General features: G+C 41.5%; 1 protein-coding gene across 3 annotated transcripts in view; it reads left to right on the top strand.

Annotated features, from left to right (window-relative positions):
• The window catches only part of matn4 (matrilin 4), a 42,206-nt gene that overhangs the window by 5,916 nt on the left and 14,789 nt on the right, over window positions 1-21,501 (top strand). For all 3 annotated transcript variants that reach the window (XM_084025651.1, XM_084025650.1, XM_084025649.1), the window contains exons 2-5: window positions 8,410-8,537; window positions 12,812-12,987; window positions 13,095-13,253; window positions 13,813-14,044. In XM_084025651.1, the coding sequence (XP_083881777.1) occupies window positions 8,462-8,537; window positions 12,812-12,987; window positions 13,095-13,253; window positions 13,813-14,044 (643 nt within the window). In that variant the 5' untranslated portion in view covers window positions 8,410-8,461. The remainder of the gene's footprint in view (window positions 1-8,409; window positions 8,538-12,811; window positions 12,988-13,094; window positions 13,254-13,812; window positions 14,045-21,501) is intronic.

The following is a 21,501-nucleotide window of genomic DNA, read 5'->3' as shown; positions in this document are numbered from 1 at the left end:
GACAACAAAACCAACGTTAGGTTTAGACAACAAAACCAACGTTAGGTTTAGACAACAAAACCAACGTTAGGTTTAGACAACAAAACCAACGTTATGTTTAGACAACAAAACCAACGTTAGGTTTAGACAACAAAACCAACATTAGGTTTAGACAACAAAACCAACATTAGGAAAAATAATGTCCCTAAACTGGAAACCAATAGATTGCATTTCATGACTTTCTCCTGACCCGCTGTGAGACGGGGCTGTAACAAGATGATAAAATGTTCTTCCACTCACCCGTCCTGCCATCTTCTCTGGGGTCCATCTCATCCATGACGGCTGTGCTGGCGTTAAGAGGGGCCGTCCCTCTGGTCCATTGTCTCTCTGTGTTCAAGAGAGCTGCAACACGAGTCATCAATCAGGACTTAGTTGGACAAATAAATGAAGCAATGACTTAAGTGTCTATTAGCAGTTCTAAGAGTCATCAGATTTTTTTTGTAACCTCAAACACATCAGTCTAACTGAACTCAGTCTGACTTTAAAAACATGAAACTTTCATTAGTATTCAGTTGTATGTCATAATAACTTATTTTCTTAGAGGGATCTGACCTGAAATCAACCTGTCGTCCTGCAGCTTCCTGGTGTTTTCAGGTTCGCTTTCTATCCATCCAGATGTGTTTTACATTCACAGCTCCACCATCCTCAGCTAGTAATGTTTCCTTCTCAACGTACAGTTTATGTGTGTGTCTCTGTCTGTGTTCATGTTTGTCCTGGATCTGTTATCTCACCATGTGTGCATGTGTGTGTGCATGTGTGTGTGTGTGTGTGTGTGTGTGTGTGTGTGTGTGTGTGTGTGTGTGTGTGTGTGTGTGTGTGTGTACAGTATCTTTTGGTGTGTGTGACTAAGGAGATAATCACCTGGCAGGTTTCTCACACACACCTTTCCTCTTGGCAAACTGCTGCTGTCTCTGTAACATTTTGTTTCCATCCGTTGTTATTCTTGTTATTTGTATGCTAGAAAAATATAGTACACATCTATAAATATACATAAAAAACATAAAGATATTCTTTATATATATATATATATATATATATATATTTATTATCATATATAATAATACTGCAATTGACCACAGCTGTAAATGATCATACATGAAGCCAGTGCAGAAGTTGTTTGTTTGATTAAAATACTGTAGATACTAGATGATTACAGCTTCCTCGGCTCCTGGCTCAAAATTTGAGTCACTAATTTTATTTGCCTTGAGATTTTCCTTGTTCCTTGACTAACAAATACATTGACTAACTAACTAACAAATACATAGATCAGTGAACTTTCAGCCCAGCCTCACGATAGTTCGCAAAATAGTTTTGAAATACAATCTATTTTCGTGTTCAGGGACACAAATTCTCCATTTGTTTCATATAACTCAGCACCAAAACAATATCAATGTAATTAGGATAATTTTCCATGGTGGACATGAATTAAACACATCCATGTAACTATGCAACGTCCAGAGCTAGTGATCTCTAGTGATGGGTTCATCAATACAGGACTTTCATTGGTGTTGGTTTAATGAACCTATCTCAGATTTTTTGTTGCTTAAACCTAAATTATTTTAAAGCCAACCTTAATGTTTTTCCTTAACCCAGCATAGATGTTTTGTTGCCTAAATGTCACTTTCGTTTTGTAGCGTAATGAACATGAAAAAAAAATCCTGTCAGTCAAAAACAATAAATTATTTGTGACTTCAGTCAACACAAGATTGTGTTGTAACTTAGGGGCAGGCTAGCTGTTTCCAGTCATTATGCTAAGCTAGGCTAACTGCCTGCTGGTGGGAGGTTTATATTGAATAGATATATGAGAGTATATCTCATATCTTGTCTAATTTGAGTAAGAACTTATTTCCCACCATGTTGAAATATTCCTACAACGTGAAAATAAAAACAGCAAACCCCAACGGTGATATAAAATAACCAGCACTCTATGTTTGAAGGCAACACAGTTGATACATCGACCTGTTTGCCTTCAGCCACCTGTAGCTCTGTTATTCAGTCAGCTGCTAAAAACATCACAATGAAGACAAACAGACTCTATAAGAGGCCTGCGTTTCCCATCACACAGTCAATCCAGAAAGACATACCTGAAACATGCTGCAGTTTGAGTTATTTCCTGCCAACTGACCAATGATGGAGATATTTTAGAAATTATGAGATAGAGATTTGTTTTGTTTATGAGGACGTGAGATGCCAGAGGATCAGTTTGCAAACACATTAGTCAAACTCAATGGCGCAGCGATGGAAACACTTTAGAAAAGGATTGAAAAATTGGAAAATTAAAGGTTTTGGTAAAACATGTTGCGCCTTTCCATTGGCGCTTCATGAACAGGATCAAACTTCCAGATTTAGTTTAAATCAGTGTTCAATCTAATTAGTTTAACAGAATCTTCAACTGTGTAAACATGAGGTTGAATGGAAGATGGAAAAAAGAAGTAAAATATGTTTTACTGAGTTTGAAGGTGAAATGGAGTTCATGCATTTTTTTTTCATTTAACCTGCAGTAGTTGACATTTAATTTAAATAATCCACACTTTTACCTGAAAACAGAATTGTATTAATTAGTGAGTAAACAGAGCAAATATTGGACATCCAAAAAGAGATGAAACAGGAAACTAGTTTGATAATCGTTGATCATTTCTGTCACTTATCAATCAAAAATACCTAAAAAAATGGCTGCTTATGTGATAGTGAATTGAACATATTTGGGTTTTGGACTGATATCTAATAATCTGTCATCTCAAGTATCCAACCTGCTCTCCTCAAAATTACGTTCCCACACAAATATACTACATTGTGAATTATGTTTCAAGGGAAATGTTTAGTGTGGTGGATTACGTTTTCTCTTGATGTGTGACAAATGAGTTCAAAGGAATTCCGTGGAGGTCCATGGGAGGAGGCCTGGGTGAAAAACAGGACTTTTGTTATGATTTTTGATCAGATTATTACTAATTTTTATGCAAACAATTTTCTTTTTACTAAATCTAGCCAAGTTGTTTTGTAACATGTTTTTTGTTTGTTTGTTAAACTTGTTTGTTAAACTTGAAAATACATTTTCTTCTGGAAACATAATTGTAAGTTAAAATTTAGTTATATGGGAATGTAATTCTGCAGGTTGAGTTGAATTATAACAGCCTTTTTTTAGACAATATGATGAATCAGTTCATTGAGAGAATAATCTAACAATTCAGATGAATTATGACTAATTATCTCGCACACAAGACGCCTCTTGTCAAAGTGCGTCACTCAATCAGCTGATGATCCTATCTAGCGGGTCTGTGATCAACCAGGTGATTCAAGCAGACCTGGAGCTCTTGATGTTGCTCTAACTTTGCTGTAACTCTGAACATGTGGAAGGTTAATGATCAAGGGAAACATGGAGAATATTTTAACTTCTATGCTCATCTAGAAAAACACCTACTTTAAAATCTCTACAGCTATATTGATAATAATAACTTTATGTGTATAGCTCCTTTAAAACAGATTTTTCAAAGTTATTTGTCAGACAAAGCAAAATACAAAGATAAATAACAACAGAAAAATGGTGAGGCCAAAAAAAAAGCAAAACAAAACTGATTCTCATACTAACATATTTATCGTTTGACCGTCACTTGGGATAAAAATTCCTCAAATCAATGACACAAGAACCGAGGATGGATCTTATCTCTGGATGGACAGACGGAGCTGAATCTTCTTCTTCTCTATATCGGTTCTGCAGAAGCCACATCGTGAGTTTGAGGTCAGCTGAGTCCACTGACACTGGTTTATTGATGGACATCAGGGCTGAGGGACAGGAAGTCTGGAGAACGCCTTAACATGTTCCGCTCCATAGGGGGCAGCAGGACATGTTAAGACCCCTTTATACTGCAGGAAACTTCGTCAGGGACTAGGAACCTTTTGAGGAATTGACTGCAGGGACCAGGATCTAAATTAAGTCCTGGGGACATTTGACCCTCCAAACAGGCCCTGACAGAGGGGGTAGTATAGTACAGGAACTATCAGACTGGGATTTGCCGGGACTTCACTGATTGGTTAAACAGACACAGCGCTGCTGCTTCAACTGGTGGATTAATTCATAAAACAAGTAATCTAGTATTTAGGAGCATTTTAGGATGAAGAGAGAGATCTGATAACATTAAAAGTACAATTAGGTTTTTCTCTCAGTTTCCCAACTAATTTAAAAAAAAGTCAGAAAAAGACGAAGAGAGGGAGAGAGAGAGACAGAGAGAGAGAGATCCAGACCCAGTAAGGGTGCTGCTCGGGGTGTCGCTCTGTCGCTGGTGTATATCAAATCCACCCGTCGCTCCTCCACAGTCCAAATATGGTCACTTCCTTCACTGGTTGCAAAATTCCAAGATGGCAACGGTCAAAATGCCAAACTTGAGGCTTCAAAACTGTAGTCTGTAAACCAATGGGGGACGTCACCATGGTAACGTCCACTTCTCATGTGCAGTCTATGATTTTCAACATCAAATTGCTCAGTGGGTCTGGAAAGGAACACTCCACCATCTGTAGCAGAAACAACCTGAAGCAGTTACAGACCTGACGGAGCATACTGAGAAAATAAATATGCACAAATACTATCATGCTGATTGGTCGAATAGCATGAAGGATTAGCTGTGGACAGACAGACGGATACACAACACATAATCTCCTGACTCTGACCAGCACTTTTACTTTTCATACTACATTGTTATTTCAACCTTCACTTTAGAACTACTGATGTGAACGTTCCCTGACCATGGTAGCCACAGTAACGCTGCTTTTTATTTGAAACCTTTTTTCCTCTGAATGTCTGCCGCAGTAAAAATCAGTACGGAGGATATCCAACGGTTTATTTTTACTGCCTGCACTTGAAAAGAGCTTTAAAGAACCAAGCCACTGTTTCATTTGTCGTGGTGATCTCACATTGGTGCTAACGTCCACAGCTCCTGTTTAACAACCAGCTATACAAACTGACACTCTGCTGCTGCATGTGACAATAAACGACTCCCCCGTGCGCATGTACAGGCTCCTCTAGTTGGGTTTTACGTTTAAAACACGTCAGTTGTCTTCCGCGTAATCTTCTTGTAATTTCATTAATTAGTTACATAAAACAATTTAGTTCTATGAAGGAAAACTGCATTATTTAAAATATGGAGGCCACAGAACAGACCGTGTTTGAATTATTTGAAAGTGTTAATTATAGGAAATAGGATCTCCACTTCTGTATTTAACAGCTAAAAGTTAGAAACACACTGTTAACAAGCAGCAGCCTTCAGCAGAGAAAACAGAGCTGAATGAGACGCTTTGTGGATAATTATAGAATGTGTGTGTGTGTGAGTTTGTGTGTGTGTGTGTGTGTGTGTGTGTGTGTGTGTGTGAGTGTGTGTGTGTGTTTGTGGTGCACGTGCTCAGTAGCAGCAGGATGGTAGTAGATTGTTGTTCGGTGCAGGAGACAGGAAGACGGTGTCAGGGGTGAAAGTGTGTGTGTGTGTGTGTGTGGTGAGGGGGGCTACAGAAAGTCATACTGAGGAGTCTTTGTCCTGCACACACACACACACACACACACACACAGATGGAGATCAACCTGAAGTGCATTGGCTCATTGAAAACTCCTCTGTGTGTGTTGCATGAACTTTGATCTCTCTGACATGATGAACATGCGGTCTTCTCTTAAAAACATTAAAAGTCGCTGACTGCTTGTACATTAAGTAAGTTTGGATGTGATTATTTCCATAATTAAATATGCAGAATGAATTTGAATGAAATATTCCTTCATTAAATCCTTTAAACAGTCTGTATATAAGAAGTGGACATAGTCATCATGATGTCTTCGGTTTGTGCACTTCTGGTTTGAAGCCTTGAGTCTGGCTTTATGGTCATCACCATCTTGGTTTTGTGCAAACAGTAAACAAATGTGACCATATTTAAACTGCGTATTCATTTAGTTTAGAGTGAAACCACTACATCTCTCGTCTCACGCAACGCACCCAACGTTGGTTTTGTTTTCTAAACCCAACGTTGGTTTTGTTGTTTAAACCTAACGTTGGTTTTGTTGTCTAAACCTAACATTGGTTTTGTTGTTTAAAACTAACATTGGTTTTGTTGTTTAAAACTAACATTGGTTTTGTTGTCTAAACCTAACATTGGTTTTGTTGTCTAAACCCAACCTTGGTTTTGTTGTTTAAACCTAACGTTGGTTTTGTTGTCTAAACCTAACATTGGTTTTGTTCTTTAAACCCAACGTTGGTTTTGTTGACTAAACCTAACGTTGGTTTTATCTAAACATAATGTTGGTTTTGTTGTCCAAACCCAACGTTGGTTTTGTTGTCTTAACCTAACGTTGGTTTTGTTTTCTAAACCTAACGTTGGTTTTGTCATCTAAACCTAACGTTGGTTTTGTTGTCTAAACCTAACGTTGGTTTTGTTCTTTAAAACTAACGTTGGTTTTGTTGTCAAAACCCAACGTTGGTTTTGTTGTCAAAACCTAACGTTGGTTTTGTTTTCTAAACCAAATGTTGGTTTTGTTCTTTAAACCTAACGTTGGTTTTGTTGTCTAAACCTAACGTTGGTTTTGTTGTCTCAACCTAACGTTAGTCAGAGCTCCTGTGAGGTTTGATACTTGGTCATGTGTCCAGCCTCGTGCCTTTCATCAGTCCTCCCATCCCACTCCTTCCCTTCTCTCTTCCCACCGACATTAAACAGGTTACCTTTCACATGTGAGACTGTGTGGGCGTCAAATGTGGACTTTGGGTCAAAGTGCCATTCTATTGGTTGGAATCTCGTTTTAAGTTAAGTTAAGTAAAATGTTTGATTCACATATTGACCTGATTTATAACTTTATGTGTTGAAGAAGCAGAAGAAGAACGGCTGAAAGAAGTATATTATTTAAGGCTCTGGTTTTAGATTTAAGGCCAAGAGATGTGAAATATTTGCACAAAAAGAAGCTGAAATCTGGTTCTCTGTTTGAATAATATCCTGCAGGAGATGATGAGAAAAACATCTAAACATGCACACAGCGTGAGTTCACATGATACAAGAGGACGTCCAACACCATATAAAGTCGGACACAGAAAAGTGATATTAGGAACAGTCAGGTTTTGTTTTAGACTAAGGACCTGAAGGTGTGTTATAAAGCCTTAAATCAAATGGAGTGGGAAGAATCAACAGCAGGGGTTATAGAGGACTGAACTGGGCAATCAACCAATCATTGTGTCCAGCTGTCTGCCAGGAAATAGAAGACATTACCACAGGAGCATGAATCATGCCATCTGAACGCTCGGCTGCGGAGACGCTCCACAAAACCTGAGAGAAAGTGAAAGAAAGAGAACAAGACAAACAGAGATGTAAACAGAGCGAGGAGCCTTGGTGCTGGTCTACAGAGACCTGGAGGACCGTCATGTTTGAACTGAGCGTGTGCCCTGAAGGTGAACACAAACATTGTCATTACGGCCTGCTGAGAGACACACTGCCACATTAGTGACAGTGTGTGTATATCCACAGCCGTCTATTAGAAACAACTGGCCAGCAGATCCAGGTGCAGCACATTTACGACGGGGATGGACTGGAATGTCTCTCTGCAACACGCCGTCTCTACTTTAGTATCACTTTATAAACACAGCAGGGCAGGAAGTTACCTGCTACCTGAGTAGCACCTTTAAGTGATGCTTCAAAGTGGAATTTGATTTGATGGTTGAAAAGTTTAGCTCACCACTTCCTCTCGCTCTGTGAAGCTAAACAGTACAGATTGGTTGATGGATGGATGTCATTATGTTATTGGTTGAAATTTGTTGGTACAAGCTGATGTAAGCATGGGTTATAATTTATTTTCCAGGAAGCAAAAAATATTGGATTTTCATATAAATAAATTAGACTTTTTCACCATATATCATTAAATAGCAAACATTGGATGTGATCTAAAAGGGTTAAAAGGTCATTTTTGATTTCAGCTTGACTTTGAAAGGGAAAAGGGTATTTTAATGGCCGCATCAGGTAGATTTAACCATGCAATTAAGACAGCCTCATTCCTAATAAACTAAATGAATCGAGTGAAATAAAATGATCTGCATTGCTTTCCTTCACCCTCAGACGACCAACCAGTCCTCCATGATCAACATCACTGTCTCACAGCAGTTAGCGAAACTGTCACAAAACTGAAATCTACTTATTCATGTTCAGGGACATTCGGCCTGGTCTCAATATACACAGCCTCATAAATGTTGGTCTATATGAGAGCAAAAGCACAGACAGTTGTCTGTTCTCAGAGGGTTCTGTTGACACGTCACTAAATAAGTGAAAATCAACCATACAACAGATGTAATTCTGTGTTACGCTAACAGGAGTTACCATAAATAACCTCTTGCATTATTCTCTGCTTCTCCCTCCTACCAGTCTGATCCAGATCCAGAGTCCAGCTGTGAGCCCCTTCTGTTAGATCATCAGGATGAAGACGCTCGGAGCTCTGTGTGGCTTCATTCTGCTGAGTCTGGCCGTCCTCGCCACCGCCAGGCCCAAAGCAGGTCAGTCTGAGCACAAACAAAAACCACAACACAGAGGCCGTGTTCACACTGCACCTGTCCACTGACGGACCGTTGCCGGACGAGGGAAGGCGTGTCTGGTACATGAGGGAGATGCCTTTGCGGACGCAGCCAGCGGCCATTGAAATCGCTTCCCGCTAGCCGGCTAATTCAGGCTACTTCCGGCTTCTTTATTATTATAGTGCAAAATGGATCCCGTTCTAGCCAGAAGAGCACGTGTTTTAGTAATTCAGTCCCTGTATATAAACACAGGACTGATCATAAAGAATCGGCCTGTTCCCAACCGCAATGATTAACCTCTCCTCCATGTTTTGTTTGTGTTTGTCAGCGCCTGAAAAGTTGAACCTTTTCTTTTCACACAAGTGACACGAGTGATGCAGCGGAGCAGACCCACAATTCATTTTGGTATAATGTGACGCAAGCCCATGCAAAGACAATGAGGTCCATCGCCATAGACACTGTTGATGTTGTCTGATGATGGAGGTCATGAAATTCAGCATTTCACTTCCAATTTTGTTTTTAATGTGAGGACATGAGACAGCAATCGATCTCTGAGCCCATCAGTTGGTTGATGATTCAGAGGCCCAATGATACCATATTAACTGACGCTAAAGTAATAATACCATATAATCATGACTTACTTAAGTCACAATGCAATCTTCTTTCTTAAGTAACAATTTTAGCGATTTTAAGCATATGTTGATTTATAACACTTTTATCAACCACAAATTATGCAGTTTGTCAACATTTGTTTTATCAAATTAGATTAGGTTTTCACAATCAGATCAGCCTTCATGTATTGATACAATATTGACACTCAAAATATTGTGATACTATGCTGCATCGATTTCACCCACTCTTAGCAGATAACGCCAAGACTTCTTCCACCTGTTTATATTTTATTAAGTGACTTCAGATGTGAGAATAGAGTTTGTACGACCAGATTTTACACTCAGTTAATAGTTTATTTTTAAGTCAAATCATCGTTAGATACTAGCACAGTTTACATTTCAGCCAGAATATGTTTCCTCTTTTACTCTCCACATTGTTCACCTGCAGTCAACCAAAACCTGCTGCAACCTGATTGGTCACTACTAAGATGAGATATAACTTTGTCAATCCTCAGGTAAAATTATTGTGTGATCAAAAACGAAAAACGGTGTATCTAAAGTGTATAAAATAGAATCATAAAAAGAGTAACAGACTGATGGCTGATCCCAAAACCTGAAGTCATATGCAGATACTCTATTTGTTAAAATAGATTATTAATATTAATATGCCTTTTTTCCATCTATATAAGATTGCGTACAGTTTGTTATTTTTGTGTATGTCATGGACATTTTTATAAATAAATGGAAAACTATTTTTAAAAACGTCAGTTTACATCACAACAAGCTTTCTAACAAATAATAAACAATGACACTGTGATTCTGAACAGGACTCCCTTTCACTTCAAGGAACTAATGTTTTGTCTTATCAGACTGTTGGACGTGGTTTACAGATGAAGGTGAAGGTGGACTTGATTTATACATCCAGACAATGATTTGAACGTATTCATAAGACGTTAACAATCAGCCGTTGTCTGATTGAAACTAAAGACAGATTCCAGAACTGTCCCACGTGTCTCCTTTTACCAACACCGCCTCTCTTCTGACGACTTTCAGACTTTGTGAAGAAATCCTGGCTGTGCATTAATCAAACAATCCCTTTCCAGCTCATAAAGTCACGGCACAAACACACAGACTCACCTCATAGCTCATCCACAACTGCTGAACCTAGATGACGTTACTATAGTGATGCAGAGACATTAAAGACAAAAACAGACGTCTGCAGTCATGAGTTTAGCTGAAGACTTGAACCAGAATCCACACAGACACACAAACCTGCGTGGACACTCAAAAACACATTCCTCTCCCACGTGTATGTATATGATACTGTTGTTAAGGAGCTGAAGCTGCCACATTATTCTTACAGACACGTTACTACTTTTACTTCTTAAAGGACACAGTTATCATAGTTTACTCATTCTTCCTATGAAAAGACTGAAGCCAGCTGTGTGTTAGTTCTGCTGGCTGTCTCTCTCAGCTCCAAACCCATAAGTTCCCACTGGAGACATCAACGTCTTGAAATAAAAACTTCTCACAAATACAGTTTCATTTTTTTTAAAGGTATACTATGCAGGATTTTCCGAAAAAGACAATTCAGACTAATGTCAACAGTTAACCTGAGCGGATTATGGGGCAGGCTTGAAAGCAGACAAACGAGTATTAAAATGTCTACATTCAGAATCGATCTTATGATCAGCATTTAGAGAGACCGCCGTACAAAATATTTAGAAAGAATATCAGCTGATAACGATCTGTGGCCGATCAGCTGATATTCCTTAAAAAATAGTAAATAAATGTCAGTAAAGCAACAGAAAATAAACTAAAATAGATTTCCATCACAACATATTAAAAGTGGATAGAGAGAGCGCTTTGAAATCTGGCGGTAAAACTCATGGAGTCCACGGAGTGCCAGAGAATAAGGAAAGTGCCTCTTATACTTCACGTCTATTATATTACTAATATCAAAATCAACCAGTTATGTTACGTTTGGCTATCGAAAGCAAAATTAACCGAAACTGACATCCGTATACCTGATCCAAATGTAATCCCTCTCAATCATCACTAGACACCGGAAGTGTGTAGCGGTCTCTGTTTCTCCAGAGACTCTGCTGCCGTTTTCCCGGTTTTGGATTTCTCATTATTTTGTTTTTGTGTTCGGCACTTTTCTGGAATCAGACTAGGAACAGGCAGTCATCCAAGAGGAAGCTATGAATATGGCGTCAGAAAAAAAAAGCAAATGTAGCAATTAGGGTTGTAAACGATAAACCGATGCGACCGGGTATTCGGTTCAACAAGTGAGAGATACAGCTGCATCGGTAGCAGCCTCCTCAATCGATACGAATTATCAATGGATTCCTAGATGAATCGGTTACAGAGTCATGGCAGCATTACACCAGCGTCTCTAAAACAATGCAAGAGCTGAAGCTGCCGGCGAAACGCCGTAGCTGGCTAGCTGGTATGAGTTATAAACAAAGGACAACACGGAATATGGAGGAGGTGGAGGTGGAGAGGCGGGCGCAGCACAGGTAGGCGGCTGCGACGCTGCCGTGTGACCGCAGGCACTCCACGACCGCACGTGAGAGACGGACGGCTTTGAATGCCGATCGCTTGTGTCTCAACTTGCGCCACAGGAGGCGGCCGCAGCACGGGTAGCGTCCACGACACTGTCCTGTGACCGCCATCCAACGATTTTTGGTCCATGACATTTTTTTTGGTCCATGTCTAAAAATAAATACATTGACATGTGATTTTGTTGTTCTGTTTTTTTTTTTTTTTTGCCAGTGCCATACAGCCACAATGTTTGGGGATATGTGGTATTTTACATATTTGAAAAGAGACTATAGTACTGTAACTTTCATAGAATCAGCTTCTTTATTTTATAAAATATCTACAACAAATATTAACCGTAGAATCGAATCATATCGTTACACTGTATGGAATCGATTCGAATCGAATCGGTCTGAAATAAAAGGATATCGTTTTTGAATTGAATCGTAACCTGTGTATCTAGATGCATATCGAACCATTTATCACAAAGAGATGTGCAAACCTAGTAGCAATGTGCTACTTAATGTGACGCTGTAAGTGGTACTGTGAGCTGTTAGGGGGCATGGCTTCTGGAGTTGTTGAGCCGTGGAGGAGCGGCCAAATATTGGATGCTGTGCGTTATAAACAATATGCCTTTCAAATAATGTTATTTCTACAGCACATTCCATGCAAAGATGCAGCTTGACAGTGCTGCAACAAAACCACAACTATCATGGTTTTGATACTAAAAATAAAAACAAAAATGTTTGCAATTTTTTTCTCAACATGAAACAGTGATACAATTTAAATTAACCCCAATTAAAAGCCATATATATATATATATATATATATATATATATATAAGATCTTGTGTTCCACTTATGTTTTCTTAATTTAAAATGATGAAGAGTGGAGTATTTTTTTTTTTTTTTATAATTTTATAATGTTTCATATTATATGAAAGGAGGTTATTTTCCCATGGAGATATGTGTATTTCATGATGATGTCAGAAGACATCGACTGGCTCAACATGTTTATTTCTTTCTTTGATTTTTATTTTATTGTGTTTTACCTCAGCCCTCGTCTTTATCAAGCAATATCACATTTGTCTTCTTCTCTCAGACTCTGTGCAGAAATGTAAGTCTGGACCGGTGGATCTGGTCTTCCTCATTGACAGCTCCCGCAGCGTCAGACCACACGAGTTTGAGACCATGAGGAAGTTCATGATTGACATCCTGAGCACCCTGGACATCGGACTCAATGCCACCAGAGTGGGAGTTGTTCAGTACTCAAGCCAGGTATGGTAGACGCACTGGATCCAGGTCTTCATCCATTATCTATTCATTCTTAGATCACGTATTAATGTAATGGTGGACCTGTTGTCTCACTTCTCTTTGGTCTTCAGCTCCGCAGTGAGTTCTCCCTGAAGTCCCACGCCAAGCTGGATGCCATGGTGAAAGGCATCAATCAGATCATCCCCCTCGCTCAGGGCACCATGACCGGCCTCGCCATCAAATACGTGATGAACAATGCTTTTACCGCTGAGGAGGGAGACAGGCCGAAGGTAGCGCGACACGAGTTACAACTGGAGTTACAACAGGAGTTACAACATGAGTTACAACATGAGTTACAACAGTAGTAACAACAGGAGTTACAACACTAGTTAAAACAGTAGTTACAACACAAGTTACAACACAAGTTAAAACACTAGTTGCAACACGAGTTACAACATGAGTTACAACACAAGTTAAAACACTAGTTGCAACACGAGTTACAACATGAGTTACAACATAAGTTACAACACAAGTTAAAAAACTAGTTACAACACAAGTTACAACACCAGTTACAACACAAGTTAACACACAAGTTGTTGTTTGGTTGTAAGTAGTGTCTCAAATGCAGTTACATTTATTTAGTTGACACTCTTGTGAGTTGGAATGTAAATATAATCATCATTTTAACTAATGATACGATATATAGAACCAGTTCACATTGACTGAACTGAAAAGTTCCTGCAGACTTCATTGACAACATTAATGTGGGATTTTCCGAGTGTGAGACGGTCTTTCACCTCGGTCCTCAACGCCTTACCTGAACTGATCCTGAAGACTTCCCCTCCTCAGGTTCCCAATGTGGCCGTGATCGTGACAGATGGACGTCCTCAGGACCGTGTGGCAGAGGTGGCGGCTGAGGCCAGAGAGAAAGGCATTGAGATCTACGCCGTGGGCGTGGCCAGAGCCGATATGGCGTCGCTGAGGGCCATGGCGTCCCCGCCCTTCGAGGACCACGTCTTCCTGGTGGAGTCCTTCGACCTCATTCACCAGTTTGGACTCCAGTTCCAGGACAAGCTCTGTGGTGAGACTGCTGGACAGATAATTACCTCATTGTCGTATTTAATTAAACCATTTTTTTACCTTCAAATATGTCTGACTGTTTGGTTGGATGTTTACTTTAACTTGGTTGGGATGAGTTCTATAACATCAGCTTTTATTACATTATTTCTTTTATTTTGGTTTTATGAAAGCAAACAATGTACAAAATAAAAATAATTACTTTCCCAAGAACATTAAAGGAAAACACCACCGCATTTCCATACTGAACTATGTTCTGCTCTGATGTTAGACGAGGTGATACATACCTCCCTCTCCTCTGTGCGTGCACTCAATGGCTCTTGCGCGCACTCCGCGCAGCGCTAATTTGCTAGCATGTAGCTTGTCCTTAGGATCCAAAGGGGGGTGAAGTTAGAAGCGACCAAGCACTTCCACGTTGTCCCTATTTAAATACGGTTACGTGAGTAGTTACACGACCCAAGTTTGGTTACACAAAATGAAACATGCCAATTTTTCTAAGCGGATAACAAGGATAACTATATAGTATGGCGGAATAACAACTGGAAGCACTTCGACGTCGGCGCAGTAATATCATCACTCCGCTCCCCCTCTTACTTCCGTCAATAGAACCTACGTGACCTGCACGCCGTCGCCTGCACTACCTGTAGTAGTTTGTGCACAGTTGAGGAAGCATCAGGTTGTAGTAAGATAGTTTGTGAACAATCAAACATCATGGTTATAACGTGCATCGTTGTGCAGGGTTGTGAAAACAAGCAGAAAGTATATAGTCCCGTCATGTTTTGAGTGATGATATTACTGCGCCGACGTCGAAGTGCTTCCAGTTGTTATTCCGCCATACTATATAGTTATCCTTGTTATCCGCTTAGAAAAATTGGCATGTTTCATTTTATGTAACCAAACTTGGGTCATGTAACTACTCACGTAACCGTATTTAAATAGGGACAACGTGGAAGTGCTTGGTCGCTTCTAACTTCACCTCCCTTTGGATCCTAAGGAATATACTGGGACAAGCTACATGCTAGCAAATTAGCGCTGCGCGGAGTGCGCGCAAGAGCCATTGAGTGGACGTGCAGAGGAGAGGGAGGTATGTATCACCTCGTCTAACATTAGAGCAGAACATAGTTCAGTATGGAAATGCGGTGGTGTTTTCCTTTAAATACAGATTCAATTGAGATTTTTGTAATATCTGAAACAAGAAAAGACCTTTATGCCACTAATAACACACACTGTGTGTGTAAAGCTAGTGGTAACATTTAGTCTAGTATTGATAGCTTGTTGTTGAACTTCTTGTGAAGCTGTCTATGGTAAGTGAGCAATCAGCTTGTTTGAAGCCAGCTCACCTGTAGTGAATAGACTTGATTAGAGGGAAGGAGGAGCCACAGTCAGAACTTAAAGGACAGCAGTAGTTCTCTTCAAACCACATTTGGTCTGGAGAAAGGAAGGAAGCTGCTTTGTCTCTTGTTGGTAAGTCAGAAACTAATTGTAGATTTGGGTTTAGGCATTGTGTGTGTAAAGCTAGTGGTAACATTTAGTCTAGTATTGATAGCTTGTTGTTGAACTTCTTGTGAAGCTGTCTATGGTAAGTGAGCAATCAGCTTGTTTGAAGCCAGCTCACCTGTAGTGAATAGACTTGATTAGAGGGAAGGAGGAGCCACAGTCAGAACTTAAAGGACAGCAGTAGTTCTCTTCAAACCACATTTGGTCTGGAGAAAGGAAGGAAGCTGCTTTGTCTCTTGTTGGTAAGTCAGAAACTAATTGTAGATTTGGGTTTAGGCATTGTGTGTGTAAAGCTAGTGGTAACATTTAGTCTAGTATTGATAGCTTGTTGTTGAACTTCTTGTGAAGCTGTCTATGGTAAGTGAGCAATCAGCTTGTTTGAAGCCAGCTCACCTGTAGTGAATAGACTTGATTAGAGGGAAGGAGGAGCCACAGTCAGAACTTAAAGGACAGCAGTAGTTCTCTTCAAACCACATTTGGTCTGGAGAAAGGAAGGAAGCTGCTTTGTCTCTTGTTGGTAAGTCAGAAACTAATTGTAGATTTGGGTTTAGGCATTGTGTGTGTAAAGCTAGTGGTAACATTTAGTCTAGTATTGATAGCTTGTTGTTGAACTTCTTGTGAAGCTGTCTATGGTAAGTGAGCAATCAGCTTGTTTGAAGCCAGCTCACCTGTAGTGAATAGACTTGATTAGAGGGAAGGAGGAGCCACAGTCAGAACTTAAAGGACAGCAGTAGTTCTCTTCAAACCACATTTGGTCTGGAGAAAGGAAGGAAGCTGCTTTGTCTCTTGTTGGTAAGTCAGAAACTAATTGTAGATTTGGGTTTAGGCATTGTGTGTGTAAAGCTAGTGGTAACATTTAGTCTAGTATTGATAGCTTGTTGTTGAACTTCTTGTGAAGCTGTCTATGGTAAGTGAGCAATCAGCTTGTTTGAAGCCAGCTCACCTGTAGTGAATAGACTTGATTAGAGGGAAGGAGGAGCCACAGTCAGAACTTAAAGGACAGCAGTAGTTCTCTTCAAACCACATTTGGTCTGGAGAAAGGAAGGAAGCTGCTTTGTCTCTTGTTGGTAAGTCAGAAACTAATTGTAGATTTGGGTTTAGGCATTGTGTGTGTAAAGCTAGTGGTAACATTTAGTCTAGTATTGATAGCTTGTTGTTGAACTTCTTGTGAAGCTGTCTATGGTAAGTGAGCAATCAGCTTGTTTGAAGCCAGCTCACCTGTAGTGAATAGACTTGATTAGAGGGAAGGAGGAGCCACAGTCAGTACTTGCGGTAAATTGAGCACTTAAAAGGCTGTCACTACAGCGTCAGCTGCAGCGTCGGGCCATCAGAACGAAGACAGCTGAACAAAGACAAGGGGAGTCTATCTGTGGGAGTCCATCGAGGAAGCCCATTGAGGTAGGTATAACATCTCAACCCCCCCCCCCCCCCCTCGCAGCCATGTGTCTTATCCCAGTCAGGACATCGCACTGGAGAAGATTTTACCGAAGTCCCTTCATTCGAGGCTGTAACCCATCCAATCTCTGCTACCCACCAATCTCCACCGGTAAGGAACTTGAAGTACTAGGGGGGCTGTGGAACTGCCAGTCTGCAGTCAAGAAGGCGGACACCATCTCAGCCTATGCCTCCCTGCAGTCTCTCCACTTCCTGGCCCTCACAGAGACCTGGATCACCCCAGAAAACACTGCCACTCCAGCTGCCCTTTCAACTGCCTACTCATTTTCACACTCCCCAAGACGAACAGGGCGAGGAGGAGGAACTGGGCTCCTCATCTCACCCACATGGTCCTACCAGGTCCTTCCTCTAGACCACCTACCCCGATCTACGCTTGAATTTCACGCCGTCGCTGTCACCATTCCTTTCAAACTCAACATCATAGTGATCTATCGCCCACCCGGTCCTCTTGGTGACTTTTTGGATGAGATGGATGCCCTCCTGAGCTGCTCCCCTGATGATGGCACACCGCTCGTCGTCCTCGGTGACTTCAACATCCACTCGGGAAAGCTGCACTCATCTGAATTCATCGACTTCTTTTCCGCATTTGACCTTACGCTCTCCCCCTCTCCACCAACTCACCGGGCCGGGAACCAACTTGACCTTGTCTTCACAAGATCCTGTGGCATCTCGGCAATCTCTGTTACCCCGCTCACCGTGTCCGACCACCACTTTGTGACTTTCTCCCTCCCCATGAAGCCCACCACATCCCTCCCCTCTACGCCTCGAATGGTCACCAGCCGCCGCAACCTGAAATCCCTCACTCCCTCCGCTCTCTCCTCAACTGTTATCTCCTCGCTCCCATCCTCGGAACAGTTCTCCTTAATGCCTACTGAGGAAGCCTCCTCTATCCTGATGTCCTCACTCGCCTCTTCTTTGGACACTCTCTGTCCCCCAATCGCACGACCGGCGCGATCATCTCCCCCCCCTCCCTGGCTGTCTGAACCTCTGCGAACCAACAGATCATTGTTGCGAGCGTCAGAGAGAAAATGGAAGAAATCGGGACAGCACGAGGACCTTGCTCACTACCACCTCCTCCTCTCTGACTTCACCTCAACTGTTTCGGCAGCTAAATCTGCCTTCTACCTGGCAAAGATCAACTCTTCTGCCTCCAACCCCAGGAAACTCTTCTCCATGTTCTCTTCCCTCCTCACCCCTCCTACCCCTCCGCCCCCTTCCTTCCTTACTGCCGATGACTTTGCAACTTACTTTACCAAGAAAGTAAATGACATCAGCTCATCATTCACGCCTATTCCCTCCCAGAAGACATCTCCCCCAACTCTCAACTCGGATGGTCTTACCAGCTTTAGCCCCCTCACCTCTGAAGACGTTCACGCACTTGTTACATCTAACCGTGCCACCACCTGCTCCCTTGACCCGATTCCCTCCTCTCTTCTCCAGGACATCTCACACGACATCTTGCCATTCCTCACCACCCTGATCAACTCCTCCCTCACCTCAGGTGTCATTCCAGCGGATTTTAAGACCGCTATCGTGAAGCCTCTCCTGAAAAAACCCACCCTTGACGCTACTGACATCCAAAGCTACAGACCTGTATCTCTTCTTTCATTCCTCTCTAAAACCTTGGAACGTGCTGCCTACAACCAACTGTCATCCTATCTCTTGCGGAAGAACCTCCTAGACCCTAACCAATCAGGATTCAGGACTGCCCACTCCACTGAGACGGCCCTCCTCACTGTGACCGAGTCCCTGCGAGACGCCAAAACATCATCCAACTCCTCCGTTCTCATTCTCCTTGACCTATCTGCTGCATTCGACACAGTCAACCACCAAATTCTCCTCTCCACTCTGGCTGAACTTGGCATAACCGACTCTGCTCTCACCTGGTTTACATCATACCTGACAAACCGCACCTTTCAGGTCACATGGAATGGCTCTATGTCCAAACCCTGCTCTCTGGACACGGGTGTCCCTCAAGGCTCAGTATTAGGACCGCTTCTGTTCTCACTATACACCAGATCACTAGGTTCTGTTATCACATCGCATGGATTCTCCTACCATTGCTACGCTGATGACACCCAGCTGTTCCTCTCTTTTCCCCCGTCCTCTGACGCTCACATTGCAACTCGCATCTCGGACTGTCTGGCTGACATCTCTGTCTGGACAACTGCACATCACCTCAAGCTTAACCTGAATAAAACCGAACTCCTCTTCATCCCAGGGAAAGACTGCCCTCACATGGACCTGTCGGTCACTGTTGAGGGCATCACAGTATTTCCTTCCTCAACTGCGAGGAACCTGGGTGTAATCCTCGATGACCAACTATCCTGCACCCCCAACATCACTGCTGTGGCCCGATCCTGCAGATATGCCCTCTACAATATCCGCAGGATTCGGACCTTCCTCACAAAGGATGCAACGCAGCTCTTGGTCCAAGCACTGGTCATCTCCCGCCTTGACTACTGCAACTCTCTCCTGGCCGGACTCCCGGCCTATGCGATTAAACCATTGCAGCGTATCCAGAACGCTGCCGCACGCCTTATCTTCAACCTACCCAAATTCTCCCACGTGACCCCCCTCCTCCGTGACCTCCACTGGCTCCCTGTTGCAGCACGCATCCAATTCAAGACGATGACACTGGCCTTCAGGGCCATCAATGGAACGGCACCTGCCTACCTTCAAACACTGGTCAAACCTCATGCCCCGAAGCGAGCACTCCGCTCCTCTACTTCAGCTGGCCGGCTGGTACCACCATCGCTGAAATCAAACAAATGTCGCTCAGCAAAGTCCAGACTCTTCTCTGTTCTGGCGCCTCAGTGGTGGAACGAACTCCCGACCAATATCAGGACAGCAGAGTCATTTGCCATCTTCCGAAAAAGGCTCAAGACTCACCTGTTCAGACTTCACCTCGACTCTACATAGCATGACCCACTAACACCCTCCCTCGACCCCCCCCCCCCCCCCCCGCAAAAAAAAAAAAAAAAAAAAAAAACTCGGATCGTAGCACTGTTACTCTTGAAGTACTACTTTACTCAGATGAGGACCTAACACTTGTTCTATTTTTAGCTCTTACTGCATCGGCAATGATACGTCGTGGTTTCTTTGTTTCCTTCTTTTGACAAATGTACTTATTGTAAGTCGCTTTGGACAAAAGCGTCTGCTAAATGACCTAAATGTAAATGTAAATGTAATAAATTAGTTAGCATTAGGTAAGTAAAAACCTGCAGCCGAGGCTGGAGTTCTACTGTCATGCTGCTGGCTTCAAGTGGGGGAACAGCCCATTCTTCATTTAATTAAAAATAAGTGAGTAGCTAGTCTGAATAGAAACCCACAGAACATAGTTATATTTCATAACAGCCTCTGCAAATCCTTTAAGTGCAAGATATATCCCCATTCTGCTGTTATTCTAGACGAGACTGTGGGAAAATGGTTTCTCTTAGTGGGAGATGGAAAGGAAGAGAAAAGAAACACAGATAAAGTTCAAGACAGTGAATGAATATGAAATAATAAATCAATTAAAGCATGCCCAGGGAAAAACACTCACCATCACTGCACACAGTCATGTTCAACCATGACATTACACCTGCAGAGAAAATTATTTTAAAATGATCATGACTATTTTACTGCTGGATCTTCAGTGTAGACTTAAATATGATAATTATCACAACAGCACTAGTTAATGCTGGTAAAGTCCTGAAGGACTTACTATGCATTTCTCTATAACATTAAACTCTTTACGTGTCACGGTCGAGCTGAAATTAAAAATAAGATCATATCCCTGGTGATATTGTTCACCTGTTTAACAATATATGCATCAATTCATTCATATTTGTATATCAAAATCCAATCATCTTTTTCTTCCTTGAAAACAAAATATGATGTGTACGTACATCAGCTAGTACCAACGAATTTCAACCAATAATATGACATTCAAAGGTAGTGAAGTAATCTTCTCAACCATCCAACCAATTCCTCAATTCCAGATGTTCTAAATACGTTGCCATATGTAAGATAGATACGCTTAAAATTATGTTTTAGCTCGAATTAGAAGTCCTGCAATGTCACTTTCCTAACCCTCACTAAGAGGTTTTGTTGTCTAAACCTAAACTGTACATCATGATTTTAAGCCCAACCATGATGTTTTTACTAAACGTAATGTTGGTTTTGTAACAGATGTGTCGATGTACTAAAATTAGTAGATTTCAATTTCATGACTATTTTACAAACTGCCGTGCGACTGTGTTGTAACACACCACACACGTTGCATTGTGGGTAATGTAGGTGTGGGGTTTCAACAAAGAAGAAGACCATATATTTGGTTCTGCTGCATCGATACTAAGGGGAATAAAATATTCATGACTACATGATGAACAAAGTAAAAAAATAGAATTTAAGATTATTTATCAAGAGTTAAAAGCGCTCGACAAAAACAGTCAACAATGGTCTGACAACATGAGCAAACGATTACAATGTCATCAGATTTGATTGCAATCAGATTTGCAAAAAAAT

Source organism: Eutrigla gurnardus, assembly GCF_963514095.1.
Source record: "Eutrigla gurnardus genome assembly, chromosome: 2".
NCBI classification, from domain to species: domain Eukaryota; kingdom Metazoa; phylum Chordata; class Actinopteri; order Perciformes; family Triglidae; genus Eutrigla; species Eutrigla gurnardus.
The sequence above is the reverse complement of the archived record's forward strand: the minus strand, read 5'-3'. Positions and strand labels throughout refer to the sequence as shown.